The sequence below is a fragment of the Natator depressus genome, chromosome 8, assembly GCF_965152275.1.
Source record: "Natator depressus isolate rNatDep1 chromosome 8, rNatDep2.hap1, whole genome shotgun sequence".
Classification (NCBI taxonomy): domain Eukaryota; kingdom Metazoa; phylum Chordata; order Testudines; family Cheloniidae; genus Natator; species Natator depressus.
In genome coordinates this window covers 1,214,880-1,235,889 of record NC_134241.1, presented here as the reverse complement: position 1 = coordinate 1,235,889, position 21,010 = coordinate 1,214,880, and the positions used below count along the sequence as shown (strand labels likewise).

The 21,010-nt window shown below is 51.5% G+C and overlaps 1 protein-coding gene across 5 annotated transcripts in view; it reads right to left on the bottom strand.

Annotated features, from left to right (window-relative positions):
- Positions 1-21,010, bottom strand: part of UIMC1 (ubiquitin interaction motif containing 1) — a 57,975-nt gene that overhangs the window by 13,531 nt on the left and 23,434 nt on the right. For 4 of the 5 annotated variants that reach the window (XR_012640482.1, XR_012640481.1, XM_074960155.1 and 1 more), the window contains exons 4-9: positions 17,191-17,315; positions 15,725-16,879; positions 15,615-15,650; positions 10,759-10,823; positions 7,747-7,838; positions 3,046-3,125 (exon numbers count right to left, since the gene is read on the bottom strand). Coding sequence is in view for 3 of the 5 variants with exons in the window: in XM_074960155.1 (XP_074816256.1) it covers positions 3,046-3,125; positions 7,747-7,838; positions 10,759-10,823; positions 15,615-15,650; positions 15,725-16,879; positions 17,191-17,315 (1,553 nt within the window). In the remaining 2 variants the exon portion in view is untranslated. The remainder of the gene's footprint in view (positions 1-3,045; positions 3,126-7,746; positions 7,839-10,758; positions 10,824-15,614; positions 15,651-15,724; positions 16,880-17,190; positions 17,316-21,010) is intronic. The other variant, XM_074960156.1, reaches the window with a different exon arrangement.

Genomic DNA, 21,010 nt, shown 5'->3' with positions numbered 1-21,010 from the left:
ATGTAAAGCCTCCCTGCCAGAGACCCCGAGAGTGCCGGAAGCAAACCCAGCGAGATGCATGAAACACTCACGTAGCAAAGCAAGAGTTCACCACGAGACGTGGACTCATCAGTCCCCAGCCATGGCCCAGCACAGCACAAGCCGCACGTCTGGGACCCTGATGAAGGGGGCTCCCACCCTCTTAGTGGGTGAGCTCAGAGCAATGGCCAGGTTCCTCCAGTCCGGGTCATGGGGGGCAGGGACAGAGGCAAAGGGGGAAAGATAAGGGCGATATGATTGACAATCTGTTACTAGAAGTTACCAGTCGTGGCTTTTCTCTGGTACTGTGTGATCTAAAACCATCAGGCCGTCTGCGCGTCTGGCCTCACCTAGCCCCAGCCTCTCAGCTCAGTGCTAGCAACTGTTGGGAATGCACACTGAGCCGTAACCGAGCAGAGCTTGGCAGAGGCGGCTGTGCTGCCTACAAAAGCTCTACCCACAGGCGGCCTCCTGAACCTTTGACAAAAGGACAGAACCTGTTTTCCCAGCCAGGACCAGTGTGTTTAAATATTAACTAGCTAGAAGGAACTTGCAGGAACAGAAGTGGCTCTAGCAGGCCAGCCAGTGACCCACACAGTCAGCTGAGGAACCGATGTTACTTCCTTCTAAGGGCACAATTCCAGGAAAACCGTAATTAGGGTCAGGCTGGCTGCTCAACCCCTGCTACGTGTTCTGTCTTATGACTCAGTCTGTCGCTGAGTAAGAATCTGCACTGCCAGGAGCGAGCCCCATCCTGGACTCCCTTCCTGTGCTTACCGCACGAGCCCACCCACATCAGCGGAGCCACCGTGTGCATGCGAGTCTGCAGGACTGGGCTGTATCTCACAAGGCACCTCAGGAAACGCCCTGGGATTGCTGGCTGACAGGCTCTCAGCAGAGAACGCCAGGGCAGTCAACCCTCGCAGGCAAACTCCACACAAAGCATCTTGCCAAGGAACCTGACTCCCAAGCGGGAGAGCTGGAGCGAGCGTGTCTCAGTTCTACTGTGGGAAGTTTAGCAACTTCACAGTTACTGCACCGCCACTTCCACGCCATTTTCCATTCTCTGGCTCCCTGCGTCCTGTTAAGCTCCGTTACACTTTAGTGTGTCATGAGGACATGCCAAATATGAACACTCCGATCAGATCGGTGTTACCCTAATCACACGACACATGCAGATGTGAGGAGACAGCAGCAGGCGCTGCTCCTTCTCATTTCCACTTGAAAAGCAATCGTAAAGATCACATCTTTTGCAAATACCAGGTGTCCAAACACACCACTTACACTCTCGCTGTAAATAACTCATTTTAAATGTAAATACAACAGCATATAACAAAACCTGTCAGCCGGCTCCCAAAACAGCTTGTGCCGCGCCTTACGAGAATGGCTTTTGGAACCCATAACTGCACGCCGGCTGAGCCAGGCCTGGCCTGCTCTCGGGTAGGAGAGCGCCCAGCGCCAAGCAGCCCCACACGGAGGTCTCAAGTTCCAGGGCAGGCCCAGGCCTGGACACCAGCTGGGAGAAGGGTCTGATTGTTCCACAGCTCATATGCTAACCCCTGAGCCAAGCGACAGGCATTTCTGCCTCTGGCCTAGAAGGCGGAAAGCTCAAAGCCTCCCCTGGCCGTGGGCCTACGGCAGAGCAGTGCCCATGCCCAGGGAGGTACCCGCTCTAGCGCTCGGTGCTCTGTCACTGACATCTGAGCCACTAGCTGTCGACACGGAGGCAGGAGACTCCATGGGCACCATCTAAACCTCGTAAGGGACGAGCCCAGCATCCTCGCCATGATCCCCTGACTCTGCCAAAGGCTCCATGAGCACTGGTGTCCCGTGCACAGCAGTGGCTGCGCTATCTCACGGATGTACCATGCTCTGAGGTGCGGCAGGACGAAAGGCCCAAGGGAACAGCCTCTGGGCTGCTAAGAGCCCATGACAAAGACGCTGTAGACTCCCAGAACTCTCTTCTCACACATGAACCCTCTCGTGCTGCCTTCCTGTATCCTGCCGGAGCAGCACTTGGGAACCCCTTCAATGGTCCTCTGTAAATTAATACCCAAAGGAGCTTTTTTCAGAAGCGGGTCCGGAAGCCAGCTGTCGTTGCTGTGACACCTGCCCAGATGTGGCAACACAGGCATGAGGCCTCGAGAATGGCCTGGCCCTGGATTAATTTATTTCTTCTTATAAAAGCCAGGCTCTGAGCTGTCCCCAGGCTCTCTGCTCCGCTCCAGAGAGGATCCAATCCAACCCAGCAAAATCAAACCTCCCCACTCAATCCCCTCCAAGAACACAGGGGACAACCAAGGTTTGCAGCATGCCCCAAGGTTCAACGGATTCTTCCGAGTCCCAGCCTCACCCCTGAGATTACCAAAGTGCAAGTTCGGTCATAGCAGGGAGTCACAGATAGCCAGCAGGACTTTTCCTGCAGCACTGATACCCCTGGCCTCTTCCCTCAGGGCTAGCAATTGGCTCTGCCCAACAGCTGGTTGACATCCTGCAGCCCAACAATGGGGATTAGCAGCAACCACTTCAACTGATCCTGGTGCTCCAAAGGCATGGGACCAGGGGCTGGAATTGGGGAATCAGGGAGGGGTGTTGGGGCCCTAGTGTCAGAGATGTACACCCTCCTCTGCTCTTGGGGAACCCACTAGAGTTTCCTGGTGGAGCATGAGGATTTCCAGTTTGATAGAGGCCTGGAGCCCGGTCTACACTTAAACTGAAGTCAACATAGGACGGCGCTCAAGGGGGTGAAAAGTGCCACCCCACCCCACCCCCCGAGTGCCATAGCTATGCCGACCTAACCTCCAGTCTAGACACAGCTCGGTGGATGGAAGAAAGCTTCCATGGACTTAGCTAGTGTTGCTCACGGAGGTGGAGAAAACCCTCTGTCACTGCAGTCTGCATGTGCGCTAGGGGCTTACAGCGGCCTAGCCACGGCCCCGGAGCTGCATTGCTATAGCTCCCACTAGCGTAAACGTGGTCTGGAGCGGGGACACATCTCTGGCTTTTCCCCTTCGGGGACTCTCTTACCTGCATAGGTGTGTCTTTGCTGGCTGAATGGAGCTCTTCTCTCTCCGGCTCAATGGCTTCCGATGGATTTGGCTGGGTCTCTGAAACAGAAGTCTGCCATGTCAGCGCAGGCTGCAGCCCCTAGAGCCTTTGCTATCTCTGGGAGCTTAGCCCATTCTCTTGACAGGGTTTTCACGGTTTCCAGCCATGTCTCACAGATGCTGGCAGATGTGTAACACCACAGCTGGATGAGAGGTTACAAGTCACAGCACAGGGTGCAAGGCCAAAGCTGCCGCAGCTTTACAGCTTCACGGGACCCACAGAGCACGTGCAGGGCGTCTGCTGGTGAACTGTGCAGTGCGAGAATGGAGTTCTCCAACCCAGCAGAGAGAGTCCCAGAATTCCCTCCTCTCCTCAGTCTCATCTGCCATCCCATGGTTTCAATATCACCAAAAGTCACATCCAGCCAGCTGCAAGGAACCTCTCGACCTCCCCAGGGAATGAGAACTGCTCCTACCACAGATTTCAGAGTGAAAAGCCAGAATCAGGACATCAGTGGCAGGACCAACGAGGAGAGACAGTCCTGGAGAAAGCAAACGATTCGGTTCCAATCAAGTTTGCTAATGAAATGTGAGATGAAAATTCCTTTTACCTCGATCCACCGGCGGTCGATTTAGCGGGTCTAGTGAAGATCCGCCATATCGACAGCAAATTGCTCTCCAGTTGACCTCTGTACTCTACCCCCGACGAGAAGAGTTAGGTAAGTTGACCCTGCAGTAACTCGACCTAAGGTGCGTCGACTCCAGCTACGTTATTCACGAACTGGAGTTGCGTAGTGTAGGTCGACTTACCGCGGTAGTGTAGACATAGCCATAGAGATGCAGGGCTGGGAGGGAGCTCCAGACGTCACCTAACCCGCCCTCTGCACTGAGGCAGGACCAAGTAACCCTAGACCAGCCCTGACAGCGATTTGTCCAACTGGTTCTGAAAAACCTCCAAGGACGGAGATTCCACAGCCCCCCGTGGGAGCGTGTTCCAGAGCTGAACCACCCTGAGAGTTAGAAAGATTTTCCTAATATCTAAGCTCAATCTCCCTGGCTGCAGACGAAGCCCATTGCTTCTTGTCCTGCCTTCAGTGACATGGAGAACAACTCACCAGTGCCCTTTATACGAGCCCTTAATCTATTTGAAGACTTATCAGGTCCCCTCTTCTTTTCCAGGACTAAACTTGGCCACTTTTTTTAACCTTTCCTCATAGGCCAGGGTTTTAAAACTTTTTATCGTTTTTGTTGCTCTCCACTGGACTCTCTCCAGTTGATCCACATCTTTCGTGAAGGGTGGATCCAGCACCTCAGCTGGGGCATCCCCAGTGCTGAGTGGAGGGGGACGGTTACCTCCCATGTCTGACATACCACACCTCAGAATGATATTCGTGTGTGTTTCACAACTGCAGTCACTGTCATGGAGTCACACGCTCGGTGCTCTGGAACTGCTCTGAGTGACGTCAGGCAAGACTCTAGCATAGGGTTGCCAGGTGTCTGGTTTTCGACCTGACGCCCTGTCGAAAAGGGACCCTGGCAGCTCTGGTTCGCACCGGTGACTGGGCCGGTAAAAGTCTGGTTGGCTCCCTACCTGGCTCTGCGTGGCTCCCCGGAAGCAGCAACATGTCCCTCGGCTCCTAGGTGGAGGGACGGCCCAGGGGCTCCAAGCACCAGCTCCGCAGATCCCACGGACCAGGAACTGCAGCCAATGGGAGCTGCGGGGGTGGCACCTGCAGGTGGAGGCAGTGAGGGCGCACTGCGGAGAGCCGCCAGGCTGTGCCCCCGCCTATGAGCTGGAGAGACATGTCGCCGCCTCCAAGAAGCCCCTTGAGGTAAGCGCCGCCTGGAGCCCATGCCCCCTCCTGCACGCCAACCCCCTGCCCGAGCCCCCTCCTGAACCCTAAGCCCCTCATCCCTGGTCCCATCTCAGAGCCTGCATCCCCAGGCAGAGTCCGCACCCCCCCCCGCACCCCAATTCTCTGCCCCAGCCTGGAGCCCCCTCCCGCACCAAAACTCCCTCTCGGAGCCCACACCCCCTACTGCACCCCAACCCCTTGCCCCAGGCCCAAGCCCCCTCTTGAACCCCAAACTCCTCATCCCTGGTCCCACTCTAGAGCCCACATCCTCTCCCACACCCCTGCTCCAGCCCTGAGCTCCCTCCCGCACCCAAACTCCCTACTGGAGCCCACACCCCTCCTGCACCCCAACCCCCTACCTCAGCCCGGAGCCCCTCCCACACTCTGAGCCCCTCGGCTCCACCCCCCAGCCTGGAGCCCCCTTCTGCACCCCAAGCCCTCATCCCTAGCCCCACCCAACCCCCCTGCACCCTAACCCCCTGTCCCAGCCCAGAGCCCCCTCCCGCACCCTGAACCCCTCATTCCTGGCCCCACCCCAGAACCTGCACCCCCAGCCAGAGCCCTTACTCCCTCCCGCACCCCAACCCCCTGTCCCGGCCTGGAGCCCCTTCCCGTACCCTGAAAGCCTCATTTCTGGCCCCACCCTGAAGCCCTCACCCCCTCCTGCGACCCAAAACCCTGCCCCAGTCTGGTAAAAATGAGCAAGTGAGTGAGAGTGGGGGAGAGCCAGTGACAGAGGGAGGGGGGATGGAGTGAGTGGGGGTGGGGCCGCAGAGATGGGGCAGGGCAGGGGTGTTCGGTTTTGTGTGATTAGAAAGTTGGCATCCCTCCTCTAGCACAGTGTCTGCCCCACAGGGCCACTCTCACAAGGGCAAGGAGCCTGCTCAGCTTCAGTGCTACCTGGGTCTGACCTCGGAGCATCCAGCCCCCTGCTTACCCCGTGAGCTCCCTGCAGCAAGTCCCCCTGGAAGGGACTCCTAGGGGAGCCTCACACTGCTCCAAAGAGGCCCTGCCCCCACTCCATAGTCAGCAGCAACTCTCAGCCAGTGTGCGACACAGAAGATTTATTAGTCAACAGGAACACAGCGTAGAACAGAGCTTGTTAGCACAGAAATCAGGAACTTTCAGCAAAGTCCATCTGGGGGGAGGAATCCAGACCCTGGGGTCCTGGCCCTCCCCGAGTCCCAAACCAGGAGACTGTCTCGCTTCCAGGGGCCCAGCCTCAGACACACCCATTGCCCCTCCTCCATCCTTTGTCTTGTTCCTGGGCAAAAGGGTCACCTCGTTGCCACCCCTCGCCTGGTTCCAACTTGTTGCAGCTGGTGGGCTCCTAGGAAGAGGGCCCCCAGCCATCAGTTGCCAGGTTCAGAGAGTGTTTTGGTCATTATCTGCGTTCAGGCAGCTAGAGGCAGCCCCACCTGCCCATTCGGGTCTCAGCTAAAATCACACACCCTTGTCCCACCACCTAGGTATTTGTTTAATACACAGGGGAAACTGAGGCAGACACAGTATTCATGCAAAACATTAAAAAAAAAGCCTCCTACTTTGTCACAATCACATTGCTGATTCTCACTCAGTTTGTGACCCACTGTACCCCAGATGCTCTTCAGCAGTACTGCCACCTACCCACTTATTCTGTATTGTGTAGCTGGGCATTTGATTTTTCCATCCTAAGTCAAGTACTCTGCACTTTTCTTTACTGAATTTTCATCTTGTTGATTTCAGACCAATTCTCCAATTTGTCAAAGTTGTTTTGAATTCTAATCCTGTCCTCCAAAGTGCTCGTAACCCCTCCCAGCTTGGTGTCAGCTGAAAAGTTTACAACCATAATCTCCACTCCACTGTCCAAGTAATTAATGAAAATACTGAATAGTACAGGACCCAGGACAAGCCTCTCTCTCCTGCCATCCATCTCCACCCCCTGACAAACAGAGGCTAGGGACACCATTCCTTACCCATCCTGGCTCATAGCCATTAATGGACTTAACCTCCATGAATTTATCCAGTTCTCTTTTAAAACCCTGTTATAATCCTAGGATTCCCACTAGATGCACCTCCCAGTTTGACAGCAAACCATTAATAACTACTCTGCGTACAGTCTTTCAACCAGTTTTGCACCCATCTTACAGCAATTTCATCTAGCCCACATTTCCCCAGTTTTCTTATGAGAATATCACGTGGGACTTTGTTCAAAAGCCTTACTAAAAATCAAGATATATCCCATCTATTGCTTCCCCATATCCGCTAGGCCAATTACTCTGTCAAAGGAGGAAATTAGATTGGTTTGCCATGATTTTGTTCTTGACAAATCCACACTGGCTGTTCCTTATAACCTGTTATCCTCTAGGTGCTCACAAATGGATTGTGTCATAGTTTGTTCCAGTATCTTTCCAGGTATTGAAGTTGGGCTGACTGGTCTGTAATTCCCTGGGTCCCCTTTGTTCCCCTTCTCCCTGTCTGACCTTCTCTGGTCCTCTGGGACCTCACCCCTCCTCCATGAGCTGTTAAAGATATTCGCTAGCAGTTCTGAGATTGCTTCAGCTAGTTCACCCTGGGGTTCAGACGGATAGATTGGAAAGTTTCTCTGCTTTAAATCAAGAGGCAAACGCAGTTTGCACAACCAAGGAAGGAAACCAACCAGCCACATGAATTTCAGCGCTGTGAAGACACAGCGGGAGGAGAACTCTTGGGCCTCTCAAGGAATAAAACCAGAGAGAAAAATGCTGGACTCCCCTTTTTGGGGGGTGGGGGGGGAGGAGGATTTAAAGAGCGGATGGCGTGTCCTTTCCAGAGCCCAGTTCAGCACATTTCGATACGGCTCTTACCAGGGCAAACAGGGATCTCTTCTTCAGCAGCAGGGCTCTCCACGGCCACCTCTGGGCTCCTCTTACTGCCAAATGGGGTCAAGGCAGAAATGCTATCAAAGCAAACACACACACACGTCACATCAAATCAATCAGTGTGACAGCATGCCGCTGGGTCAAACACACACTCAAGGATCTTCAGCTAATTATTGTCTGACTGCCAGAAAGGACCCGGAGAACTAACAAACATACAGGTTTAAAATGCCATGCAACGCCACATGGCTGAAAGGAACTTCCCGCTCCTAGAAGCCCACAATAAAAAGATCTGGAAGGTCATTGTGTCATGCAAGAGGAGTAAAAATATCGGCTCAGAACTAAAAGATGCCTTTGATCCTTTCTGTTCTCAGTTCTAGGAGTTCTGTGGGTAGCAGTGTTTCCTTACCTGTATCAAGGAACTCGTTGGAGACAAAAGAGGAGGAGGTTTGTTTGACACTGTACTCCTCTTTCTCCCCATCCTTACCGCAAATTCTTCTTTCTATCCCTGTATGCGGCTTTCTAACCCAGCGGGAATGTGATACTACTCAAAGCTTCCCTACAGCAAAGTCCTGCCAACGCTAGCTTAGTGGCACTTTTGTGTAGTGTTTAACCATGTCTGGCTCCTCTGTTTGACCTTCCAGTTCCTCCATTTTCTCACTGGAGTGCAATCTCTTTATGAAACAAGAAGCTGTTGCTGAGTAAGTGTGTTCCTCATGCTGATCACCTCAGCCCTCGGTGTGGCTTTCTGATTAATCTGAGCGAGTATGCAAGAACACACTTTAAAAGCATGAATCCCTACCCCGGCAGATCCAAGATTTATTTAATTTAACCACACGCCTAGCTAGAGAGGAGGAAACAGACACCATCTATTTATGATAAATAATCTAATTCTGAGAGGAAACCACAAGTGACTTCTCTTTCTAAAGAACCCATCTCAAAGCATGTGTACGAGTCCAAGCTGAGCACGTTTTACTGTGTGTGTAACACCGGGGTCACTTCCAAAAGACTCTCACAAAACAACTTACTATGACAGTTATAAAATGGGCTAATCAATTTACAGTCAAACCACAGTGCTGGCTACATCACCTGTCCCTTAGTACCAAAGCACAGAACCATTTCTTCACATTCTCATCTGCTGCACTCTGCACCAAGCATGGGGGCACAAACTGCTGTGTGACTTCTGCTACTGCTGCTTCTGTGAGCGCCCCACATCTGAGCAGGGTTTCTCCTGTGGCTGCCCCAGCAGCTGGCTGACCGGCATGCCCAGACATTGTCCAACGGAGGGCTGCACTGGCACATTGCCAGCAGCCAGAGAGCTCGCTTGATGTGCACACAACTAAGAAGACGGCCGCCACCGTTATCTGCATACACCGGGGCTGTCTGCTGAAATGAGAAGTCACAGCAGGCAATGGTGAAGCCTGATCCCAAAGAGGGCAGCCATTGGCTGCACTGTAGCACTCACAGGGCCACATTTTGGCACGTCAGCTGCCCCTGGGTCAGATTGAACAGAGGATTAAACCTGCTACCTGGACACAAAGGGTGACGCACGAGCCCTCAGGAACCCCTGATGTTGGGAAGCCAGCATCCAGCCCAGCTGCTCTTACCAGGGTGCTGGCCTGGACCCTGCTAGGGAGCCCCACCTTCTGAAACAGGCTCTGGCTACCTGAAACATTACACCCTCCTGTCCCCCATCACAACTGGGGGGTAGGAGCTGCCTCTTCCTTCATGTCCCAACCACAGGGCCTCCTGCTGCTCCGAAGGGAGAGAAGGCTCAGCCTCTTTCAGGGGACCATTGTCAGCACCAGCATCAAGCAGCAACAGATGGAAACTGACAGGACTGGTAGTAGCCTAACAGGGCATACTCCCCAGGCACATTTCAGCAGCCATGAAACTTACCAGAGTCTGGTTTATTTCACCGTCTCTGCTGCCTGGGAAAGCTGAGCCTGGCAACTGCATCAGTTCACCCCCGAAAAGCTTCTTCACTGCCACAGGGCTAGACACTTTCTGCATTTTTTAAAGACTGCTAACGTTCTGCTGAAGCCAGGCAGCATAGGTCCCCTTGCTCCGCAGGGCAAGCTTCCCACTGGCCTGAGGTAAGCAATCAGCTGGCATTTCAAGCCCTGTCCCTAATCTCAGGTGTTCAGCCCAAATATTGCCATATCAGTGAGGGGGAGAAGAGAGTGGAGAGCAGGCAGGGAAAAGGCAGCAGCTTTATGCCAAAAGCATTTTGAACCATAAAAGTAGTTTAAAGTACCATGAGAATCAAGCAGTTTCCCATAGCTGGGTTTGCAACACCTGCAAATATTGAAACCTCCCTAGTAAATTGCTCCCCAAGTGCTCCCCATATGCCTGCCGCTCAGAGCTTATCTAGTCTGCAAGAACAATTGCAAACCACCCCAGTCAATGTCTCCTAGCCCTGCAGTGAGAGATGGCAGCCAGAAGCCAACTCTCCTAGGGTCCCATTCAGAACCTGGTTTTACCAGACAAAGGGGCAGAGGTAAAATCAGAGGAGAATCGTGCTGCCATGGCCCATTCCTGCCACCGGCTGAGGACCGGACTGGCTGTTTCCATCTGGGGCACTGTCTCTGGCATGACACATTTTCTTTGCTTTCCCCCTGTTCTTGCCTCTTCAAAGGCCTCTCCTTTCAACAGACCTGCTGCAAACTTGCCTTCCTGGAGAGACCATGCGATCCTACCACCGGGTCTCATCCTTCCCGCCCCAGCCCCGTCCTATTGCGGTTACACCTGTCAGATCAGACTGCTGCTCCACAAGGCACGGATCACGTCCTCTCAGCTGCAGTGCAGTGCCCCTCGCACATGTCGGGGTGAGCGTTCTCCTCCCCGCATTGTCCCTGAGCTGAACACCACAGCGACACCTCACAGCAGCCATGCAGCTAGCCGCAGCACGCCCAGAGCACTCTCCTGCCCGGGACGCCAGGCTGGGGGGAGGGCTGTGTGTCCAGGAACGAGTGCTCTGAAATGACCCCTCCTCCTCACCTCTGTGTAATCTGCATTGGTTCCCCATCTTCAGGCATGTCCTCTGCAAATAGCGCCTGGGAGGCCTGGAAAGGAAATAATGTGGATCCCAAATAAAACACAGGCCAGCAGCAGCCAGTTCCTCATTCTCCAGAGCTGGCTGAGATTTTCCAAGCTACCTTCTCACCGTTCACTTACAGAGGGAGCTCTCTGTGTAAACCTTTCAGAGACCAGAAATCTGCCTGCCTGTGTGAGACTTTGAAAAATAGGATGGAATCTATTCAATTCACTCTGAAATTTGTTCACAAGAGCCTGAAAATGGTGAGTTTTTATGACAACACTGATTAGCCAAATGTAACGGGGCTCACTGGCAATTAGTGGACAATCAAAAGAACTGTAATGGAATGAACCGACATGGGAGGTCTCTCACCGGGTTTGGGTCACAGGGCAGTGTACAGAAGGGCTACCATACACTGTTACTCTCACTCTGTTCATTGGCACGGCACCGGGGAGAGGGGTTGATCACAGAGGAACTGGCAGAAAAGCAGTTACACTCCAAGTGGGTGTGGTGGGACGACCCAGCAGCTCCCCCCGTGACACAAACCGACCACAAAGAGCAGCCCGACCTGGGGGTGGAGAACCTCCAGGTGGGGTGACCACACAGCAAGTGTGAAAAATCAGGCCACTTTTTTTTCAGGGGGAGGGAGGGATTGTTACCTATATAAGACAAAGCCCCTAATATCGGGACATCTGTCACATACACACATCCCCTCCGGGCTTTGATGACACCAGGAGTTTTGGCCTAGAATTTCCCACCACTGCTGTCAGCTCCAGCCCGGTTACTACCGTGGGAAGGCACCAGCAGCCGACTCTAACCAGGTTAAGAACTCCACTGGCCTGGGGTTCCCGTCACCACCACCGGCAGTGAAGTAAAATCTGTGGCAGCAGCAGTGGGAAATTTGACAGGAAAACTGGCGTAGAGAAGGCTCAGGTGAGCTGTAAATCTACTGAACCTGGCAGCAGATCACCGACAGTGGCTCGAGGTGCTGCTACGCAACAGGAGGTGAATGGGAGGGGAGATCGACTCTTCGGTTAGCATTGGGAAAGGGGACCAGAAAGCACAGTGTAAAATGAACTGTACGTGCTTTTTTTTTCTTTTGGCGTCTTTGTGGCAGATAAAGACCTGCAGGGTTTTGTGCTCTGGGTTTCATAGAAAAGTTTTCAGGCTTTGCCCCCTTAGAAATATCAGCAAGGTCAAATCTGCTCTTCCCTGGCTTTGCAGGAGGCCCTTGGGGGTTCGGAAGACATGCACTGTGAGCTCCTGGCTTGCATCTCTAAGACATCTTGTCTTCCAAGAGTTCATTAGGTACTAGGGTTAAATATGTATTAACAACCCCTGTGATGTTACTGACATAAGCTGGGACCATATAGATCATTGGTTGCAACCAAGGTCCTGTAGTGGCACCAAATCTTGTATAAAGGGGGTCAAATAAGGTGTCTAAGACAAGGTTATGGTTTGCTGGTTATGATGATGCTGTCTGTATGCATGTATCATTTTTGTATTTGAAGTTATAAGTATTGGCTCTGTACTGTCTGTATTTCAAACTTACGCTGTGCTTCTGGGTGACACCCCAGACAAGTTAGTGTCAGCTCTGCCTAGCCTGCTTGGTGGCCCATTAAGGACCATCAGCTACACAACTGACCCACTGAGAGAAGGCAGACACGCCTTGGGACTCAGCAAGGTATGCAGGGACCTGCCTATGGACAGAACTCTGAGGTTTTTCCAGGCCAAGTGATAGAATTCTTGTCTTTGGAACAAAGAAAGACAGACCACATGGCAAGAGACTATACAAAGCTGCTGCAGCTCCTCCATCTTGTCTTCAATCCTGCTTCTTGCCTCTGGAGGGACTTGGCTACAAACAGAAGCTCTGAACAAAGGACTGAATGACACATCCCAGCTGGGGATGTTCTCCAGAGACTGGATTTGAACCTGCCGTTTATTCTATCACTGCTACAAGCCTGAACTAAGAACTTTGCCGTCTCTGTATGCCATTGATTCCATTTAACCAATTCTTGCTCTCATCTCTATCTTTTTCCTTTTATGAATAAACCTTTAGATTTTAGATTCTAAACGATTGGCAACAGCGTGATTGGTGGGTAAGATCTAACTTGTACATTGACCCGGGTCTGGAGCTTGGTCCTTTGGGATCGAGAGAACCTTTTTTCTTTTACTGGGGTATTCGTTTTCATAACCATTCATCCCCATAACGAGTGGCACTGGTGGTGATACTAGGAAACTGGAGTGTCTAAGGAAATTGCTTGTGTGACTCATGGTTAGCCAGTGGGGTGAGACCGAAGTCCTCTCTGTCTGGCTGGTTGGGTTTGCCTTGGTGTGCAAAGGAACCCCAGCCTTGGGCTGTAACTGCCCTGCTTGAAGCAATTCGTCCTGTCCTGAATTGGCACTCGCAGTTGGGTCCCACCAGAACCAGCATCGTTACAACTCTCCCACAAAGTTTTAAACAATCGGATTAAAAGTCCCTGCTTCCTCTCTCAACTGCTGCAATTTCCAGTGTCTTTTGATCCCATAATTTCATTAGTTCTCCAGTCACCACAGAGCCTTCCAAGTTAAACAAGACCTGAATTTCTAATGGAAAAGATGAGGAGAAAAAAATGTTTGACACACAAATCTCTTGGGTCTTTTGTATCCATCATAAAGAAGCCAAAAAAGGGCACAAGGCCAATGTCTCCCCTCTGCAGGTTACCTTTAAGGCTTGTTTAAATATAGCCTCCAAATCCAAGCCCAAGAAAGAAAGAAAGAAAGGCTGAGCATGGACTGCACGGCACTTCTACTTTCTACAGAAAATGCAGACGTGACGCTTTCCCTGAGAGTGTCCAGTGTTACCAGACAGAATATAAATATCACAGAACAAGGTAAGCATCTTTCTATCAACTGGGGTCAATGAACAAATACACTTGGAAATAGGAACAACAGAGTGGAGGCTTCCGTCACAGAGAAGCTACAATTGTACAACGATCTGGGAGTAAGTGGAGGCTCTGGTCAGTGGCCCAGTTCTAGCAAACCCAGACTTTGACAAGCCCTTTGTGGTGTTCACCGACGCCTCCGACACGGGACTGGGGGCGGTGTTAATGCAGGAGGATGAAAAGGGGGAGAGACACCCCATCGTGTACCTGAGCAAGAAGTTGCTACCCCGGGAGCAACACTACGCGGCCATCGAGAAGGAGTGCCTGGCCATGGTGTGGGCCCTCAAGAAACTAGAGCCCTATCTCTTCGGGCGACACTTCACCGTGTACACCGACCACTCTCCCCTGACCTGGCTGCACCAGATGAAAGGAGCCAACGCCAAGCTCCTGAGGTGGAGCCTGCTCCTGCAGGATTACGACATGGACGTGGTCCATGTGAAGGGAAGTGCCAACCTGATAGCGGATGCGCTGTCCCGGAGAGGGGGCCCCGAACTTCCCCAGGTCACTGGTCACAGTGACCCCGCTCAGTTCAGTCTCGAAGGGGGGAGAGATGTGACGATGTGACGCAGCAGGGAGGGGGGAGTGTTGACCTGGGAATGTGCCCTGGGGACGGGAGACCTGAGAGCCTGTCACCTGAGCCAGGAGGGGGAGGGGGAGGTGACACCTCTGCCCAGGAATGTGGACGGAGGCTGCAGCAGGGAACCTGCTGGGTGGGTTTAGTTTCAGTTTGGGGCTGGGTGGAGGAACACAGGGAACCCCAGGGCTGGGGTCTAAGCTCCCTGCTCCCCCAGAAGGACTTCACTGAGGGGTCCTGGGTGTACCCACAAGCTCTGTTTTGGACTGTGTTCCTGTTGTCCAATAAACCTTCTGTTTTACTGGCTGGCTGAGAGTCTCAGTGAATCCCAGGAAGAGGGGTGCAGGGCCTGGACTCCCCCACACTCCGTGACAAAGTCATTATGAAAAATGAGGGTTGGAAAAGGCTGACACAACCCTAACATACAGCACTAATAAATACTTCATCTGACGTGCAATCTGTTTAAACTTAGCAGTGACGGAAAGCTGTCTTCAGCACGGCCGACAGAGCCCTGAACAGAGACAAGCACTGACCCCTAGTGTGCATCAGGCAGAACAACTCAGGCCAGGCAGGCTAACGCCGCAAACTCCCCCGTCCAGGACAGCACCTGCTACCACAGAAACCCCTTGGGCAACCCGCACTCACACACCTAACTACAGGTTTCAGAGTAACAGCCGTGTTAGTCTGTATCCGCAAAAAGAACAGGAGGACTTGTGGCACCTTAGAGACTAACCAATTTATTTGAGCATAAGCTTTCGTGAGCTACAGCTCACTTCATCCGATGCATACTGTGAAGGCATCCGATGAAGTGAGCTGTAGCTCACGAAAGCTTATGCTCAAATAAATTGGTTAGTCTCTAAGGTGCCACAAGCGCACATAACTATGGAGCAGCTCACTCTATGGTCTGCAGCAGAAAGGACGTAAGAGAAAAAGGTAAGTACAACTGTATAAGCGCCCCACCCACAAACCTGCCTGTCAATGCAAGAAGAAAAGGGCAGGCTTCTGCTGGGAAAGCTTGTGCAGCTATTAAGCTGTGGTGCCACAGGTCACTGGGCCCCGCTCACATGCGCTTTGCCAGCCTCTAAGGCTCTGCTCTCTCGGCAGCTCTGTGTCCCGAGGGAGGAAGCTCTTGAAAGAGCGGGTGCTGTTCTGGAGCGCTGCCGGGCAGGGGGCTGTACATGTGGGGGAGTACCCTGTGGTGCTCAGCATAGCCTGGGAGCTGCCCGCAGCAGCAAAGGGGCCCTCTCCTCTCCTGAGGCTGAGCTGGGTGATTGGGGAAGGGAGCCACAGGGGCACAAACATAGAAACAAAAGGCACTGACCTTTGCTGGCGGCTGGTGTGTTGCACAGGTTGGCCCCTAGGCAGAAGTCAAGAGCATTAGCACCCACTGCTCGTACAATACGTACAATACGTACAAGCCGACTCCGTTACCTGGCAATAGCTGGTGGTTGGTTCATCCTCGGACGTAGAGTTCTTTTCCTCTTCCAAGTTCTGCCCTGGATTCTGCTCGGGCTCCCTGTTCTTTGTGGAGAGAAGCCAGGCAGTACTCTCTGGCTCCTTCCTGCCATCTTCTGTGTCGTCAGGAACACCATTTTCCCTGTTTATTCGCTCCCCTTTCCCATGCTCATTCTGGCTCAGGGGAGAAGAGCAGGGCACAACTGGATCACCAAACTCCTTCTTCTGCAAAAGCTGCCTCTGAGCCTGCTTCAGGCTCTTCTGATACACCTCCAGCTGGCACAAGATGACTTGGGTATACTGGTTTGGGTCCACCCCTTTGGGGCAGAATGGAATACCCCAATAATAGTGCACTGTGTCTCTAGCATCTTCCTGCTTGCACTTTTCATCGGCCATGCTCAGTGTACAAAGCTCAGGTGCCTTGTCGGGTCCCTCCGTACGTTCCACGTGCTCAGCACAAACAGAGCCTTGCCCGCTGTGCCCACGTTGTGGTGCACACTCGGGGCCTCCTGCTCCACAGTTCTTCCTTGGAATGCTGCCCAGCTCCAGGGCCCTGCTCTTCCGGAGCACTGCTGAGCTGCCAGCAGTAGGCTCCCCTGCAGAACTTCCAGTAGCAGCAGGAGGCTGCTTGTCTCGTTCCCCTCCCATTGCTTTTGAAGTGCTGCACGAGCCTGAAAACAATCTCCGAGGCGTCAGCTGCCAAGCGCCCGGAGTAAACCGGGCAAAGGTGGGACTCAGGGAGATCAGCTTCTCCCCAGAAGGGCTGGGTAACGTGTCCCTGGAATTGCTTCTTGCTGGTGAGGAAGGCTTTTCATTTGACTTTGTTAAAGGCTGGCTCTTCCCTGGAGGTACGATTATGCTGGATAGTAGTGAGCTTTCAACTATTTCCTGGCTTAACCTCGTCAGCACTACAAGGGGGCTCTTGGCAACATCTGTCTGTCCATTCCCATCAGCTTTTGTGCTCCGGGAGTGGGAGCTGCAGTCCGACCGTGGGGAGTCGGGGCCAGGTGGCACAGCTCCATGGATCTCAGCCTTTCCTCGCTCAGCCGGGTGGCTCTGCGCTGGCATGCACGTTGTCGGTGCAGGAGGTGGTGCAGAGGTCTCAGCAGGGGAATCTAAAGGCTGGTAGCTCTGAAAAACAAAAGATTTGCTTTCCAAGAGATAAATTCTTTGGTACAAAAAACAAATGCTAAGGATATGCTTGGCCATGTGTGCTCTGCCATCACCCAGAGCGCAGAATGCAGGACACACACAGGTACTGCACAACAACACAAGGAACAACCGAGGTTAGTCCCCACGTGCCTTACAAGTCACCCATACTGCTACAGTCCTCCCGTCAGTCCACATGAAATAGCCCCCGTAAAGACTCCTTTTCTGCATGGAGAACTAAGGGAGTATGTGAAGCAATATTTCTGTAAGCCTCTGCACAAAGGCACACCTACATTAAGGCTCTCGGCGATGGCCTTCCTCACAAGCTCCTCTTCTTCCTCTTCCCGGCAGTTCACTTGTCTGGCTTCCTGCTCACTCATTTTCAGAGCCAATGCAAACTGCTCATCTTCAGTCATCTCTACAGAAAGGAGACAGGATAACACCACCTGGTGGTATAAAGCTACAGGCCTGTGAATATGAGGACATTCAGGAACATTGATCCAAATTAACTAAAGGAGCGAATTTGAAGTGGATTAGTTAACCCACATTAACCACTGTGTGGATGCTGTTAATTCAGAATTAAAGTGGCCTTAATTCAGCATCTTAATTCACTTCAGAAGTTAAACAAACTAATCTGAATTAACCCACTTCAGTTGTGGGACGGGGGGTTCAAACAAGGATTTAATGTGATTTAACTAATCCACTTCAAATATACACTTTAATTAATTCAGATTAACATTCCTGGATGTCCCGACATAGACTAGCCCATGTGAACACCCAGCACGTATGTGGCACCTGGAGGAAGGTATCCAGGGACTCTCACATTCCTAGGACAAAAACTCACACCAGACCAAAGCTGTTAAATCTCAGCTTTCCTTAAGAGGTCCTTTTGATACGGGGACAGACAGTACTAAATGCAAAAGAATACACTTGTGCAATGCTGAATCACTGACCCAAAGTCTGGAAATTCAGTTAAGGTTTCCATAGCAATCTTAGCTCTGACTCCTTTGGTGTATTCACTACAGAAGGACTTTTCATCCCCTCAGCGTGCAACAGAGGTAGCATTTGGCATTGCTGCGGACTGTACGTGCACCTAAGGACACAGGAGGAAGCTCGACTTTGATCACAGAGCTCTACACGAATGAATGTATTTATAAGGTTCAGTCTCACTGGCAGAGCGGCATGGCAGAGAAGCAGTTCCTTTGTATTATACTTTATTACTGGCCACATAGCACGTCACATTGCCCTGTGGCGTGATATCCTGGGAGGCCCTACTGAAGATCAGGGCAAAGGTGCTGAGCCGGGCTCACCCCATGAAGCAGGTGAAAGCTGTATCTGCTGGACAGTGCCCAGAAAGATCTGCCATGTGCAAATGACCCCTCGCCCCGCTCCCATCACTGCTTTGAGGGATCACTGTGCCAGGTCTGACGCATTCAGAACTGCTGGTTCAGCTGCACATTTCTTCCCAAAAGGATTCTTCAGTCACCGCGACCGAGAAGCAAGGCTGCCTTTTTCAGCCAAAGCAGGTACTTGGGAGAAGACCTATTCAGTCAGATTTTGACCCTACACTTCACTATGCTTAAAATATACCACACCTGCAGAATGGAGAATGTGGAAAAGCCACTCAGCAGCTCTTTTAGGAGCTGAAAAACACATTGTCACATTCAGAACGCAAACACAACCGGCAGATGTCCTTCAACCCCCCAGGCGTGTGCACACCTGCCCCTGGGGGTAAAACAAAGCCTGAGCCCTCTTAGCCCAAAAGGGCACTTTCGGAAAGCTGAGAAGCAACTAAACATTGGGGTTTTGAACAGAAGGGCCCCCTCAGCCACAACTATACCATCTCAAACACAGCCCACTTTACAGGAGAAATGTCCCCCAGTAAAGCCACACCCAGGGATTCCTGGCCTCTGCTTTCAAAACCATCCGCTTCCCCCCAGCTGCAAGTGGGATCCAGCAGCACTGTTTCAGTTGAGAAAAAACGGAGGAACGTGTTGGCTTTCGTAATGACACCACGTTACAGCACAACTGCATTCAGCCAGCCACAGGACCTCACATTTTGGTGACGTTCTCCCATTCTGTGCTGACATAAAGTGATTTACTCCACTGAAGTGAGGATGGACCATTCTTTCAACTATTCTGACTACAACTGCTGCATTCACTTGTGTGCCATCTCAGCGCAGTGTACTGCTTTGTTTCTGTATTTTTCTTTACAAATTAATCAAGAAAAAAGAAAGAGCAACAGGGTGAAGTGAAGGCAGACTGCAGTGCCCTCAGGACCCAGGGGAATCTTTGTCCTTGGACAAAGTCATGCTGTAATTTTCCAGCTAGAAGGAATCATGAAAAGAGAATTTTCTCGTCGGTGTAAACACTGGACAATTCTCCATATATCAGAGAAGGGTCCTGTCACCAAACACACCAATACTCTGCACTCAGTCAGCACCTTTCCTGTTCAAACCCCAAGCCCTGTAAGGCAGGCAAGACTATGACCCACTTCTGCAAACATTTACACATGCAAGTACATTTATGCATATAAATAACCCCCACTGCAGTCACTGAGGCTCCCCTTGTGCTTAAAGTTACCCAGGTGCACAAGTCTTTGCAGAACGTGGCTATCGACATACAGACAGCTCAGTGAATGCACCGATTTCTCAGTAAATTCCTCTCGTACCTTTGTTGCCCGTTTCACACAAGTAGATGAGTGCTGCCTCTGGCAAGCCAACAAGAAAAAAGGGAAATGTGTTTGTTTGCCTCCCAGATGTGTAGGTGCTCTGAGGAGTGGGGCAGTCCCAGGCCGAGATCCACCAGGAAATTCGCAACTGCTGGGAGAGTGGATGGAGCTGCTCAGATCACATAAAATCCAAAGGGGCTGATCTGTTTCAGTTGAGCTGTCTGTACACTGACTAGTCTGCAAGACCCAGAATAGTACATCTGATCGTATCGGAGCACTGCAGGCAGACACTCACAAAGTGTGTGCGCTTGATGTTGATTATACTGGCCATAATTTATGGTGATTAGAAATTCTAAGTATTGTGTTAGCCTCCTACTGATGTGTGCAAACAGACTATTTCAGAACTCTGAGGCACGAAAATAGATGCCGTGCTTTAGGAGGCAAGATGCATCTCAAGGGTGTCCCAAATGAGACGGCAGATTCTCAGGGTCTCAGAGAAATAAACCACCATCCAGCAAGTAAGGGGCACATGTGAGCCCATGCCCACGCCCACCCTGAATCTTCCCACAAGAATGCCTCTGCTTTGTATTTTTTAAGGAGTAGTAGCTCCATTATTCCAAAGCTGAGCTTCCTACATACCACACTCCAAGAGACACTGAAGATGTTCATCATGACAAGGCATGAAATCCAATAGCCCATACCCACTGGGACCAAGCCCCACCAAGAAACATGGTGGCAGGGGAGAGAGAGAGCGAGAGAGAGAGAGAGACAGACAGACAGTTTTTAAGACATCACAGCCCTAAACAAATTAAAACGTTTCAGAGTCTTTTAAAATGCTAATATGGCAATTTACTACGCAAGTTATGTTTCCTTTTAACATTTCCAAAGCGAATTAGATGCCAACCCCACTAATTCTAGTTCTAACACTTACAAATGGAAATGCAGGATCGCATGATTTCCACATATCCAGAGTGCAATTACAATAAAGATGTTCCAATGGCTTTAAAGCACCAACTTCAGCCAGAAAAGACAGAGGGCAATTTCTGTGGGGTTTGCTCTTCCCATTTATCCTCTCTGAATCAAACTTCACAGATCTACTATATTTATGGCTTAGGCTAAAATGAGGAACATGGCAACAAAGCAAAAACGGCAGGCTACGTTTTATAAACCAGAGCCTGGAGAGAGTGGAGACTTCCCAGCATGGGGAATGGATTGGGGAGGAAGCTCCCACGCTGCCCGTAAACAGAGTGCCTTTACGGAACCGAATTTGCCATGCAATTCAAGGAACAAGTTTAAATACACAGAGAAAAAAGATTTTTACTGCAAAGCTTAATTTGCCTAAAAATAAACACCAAAAACCTAATTCTAGTTTATAATAAATAAAAAAGCAGCCCTGAAAGTGAAAGTGCCTAATTAATTATTGTTAGCTGACCCCTTTCCCC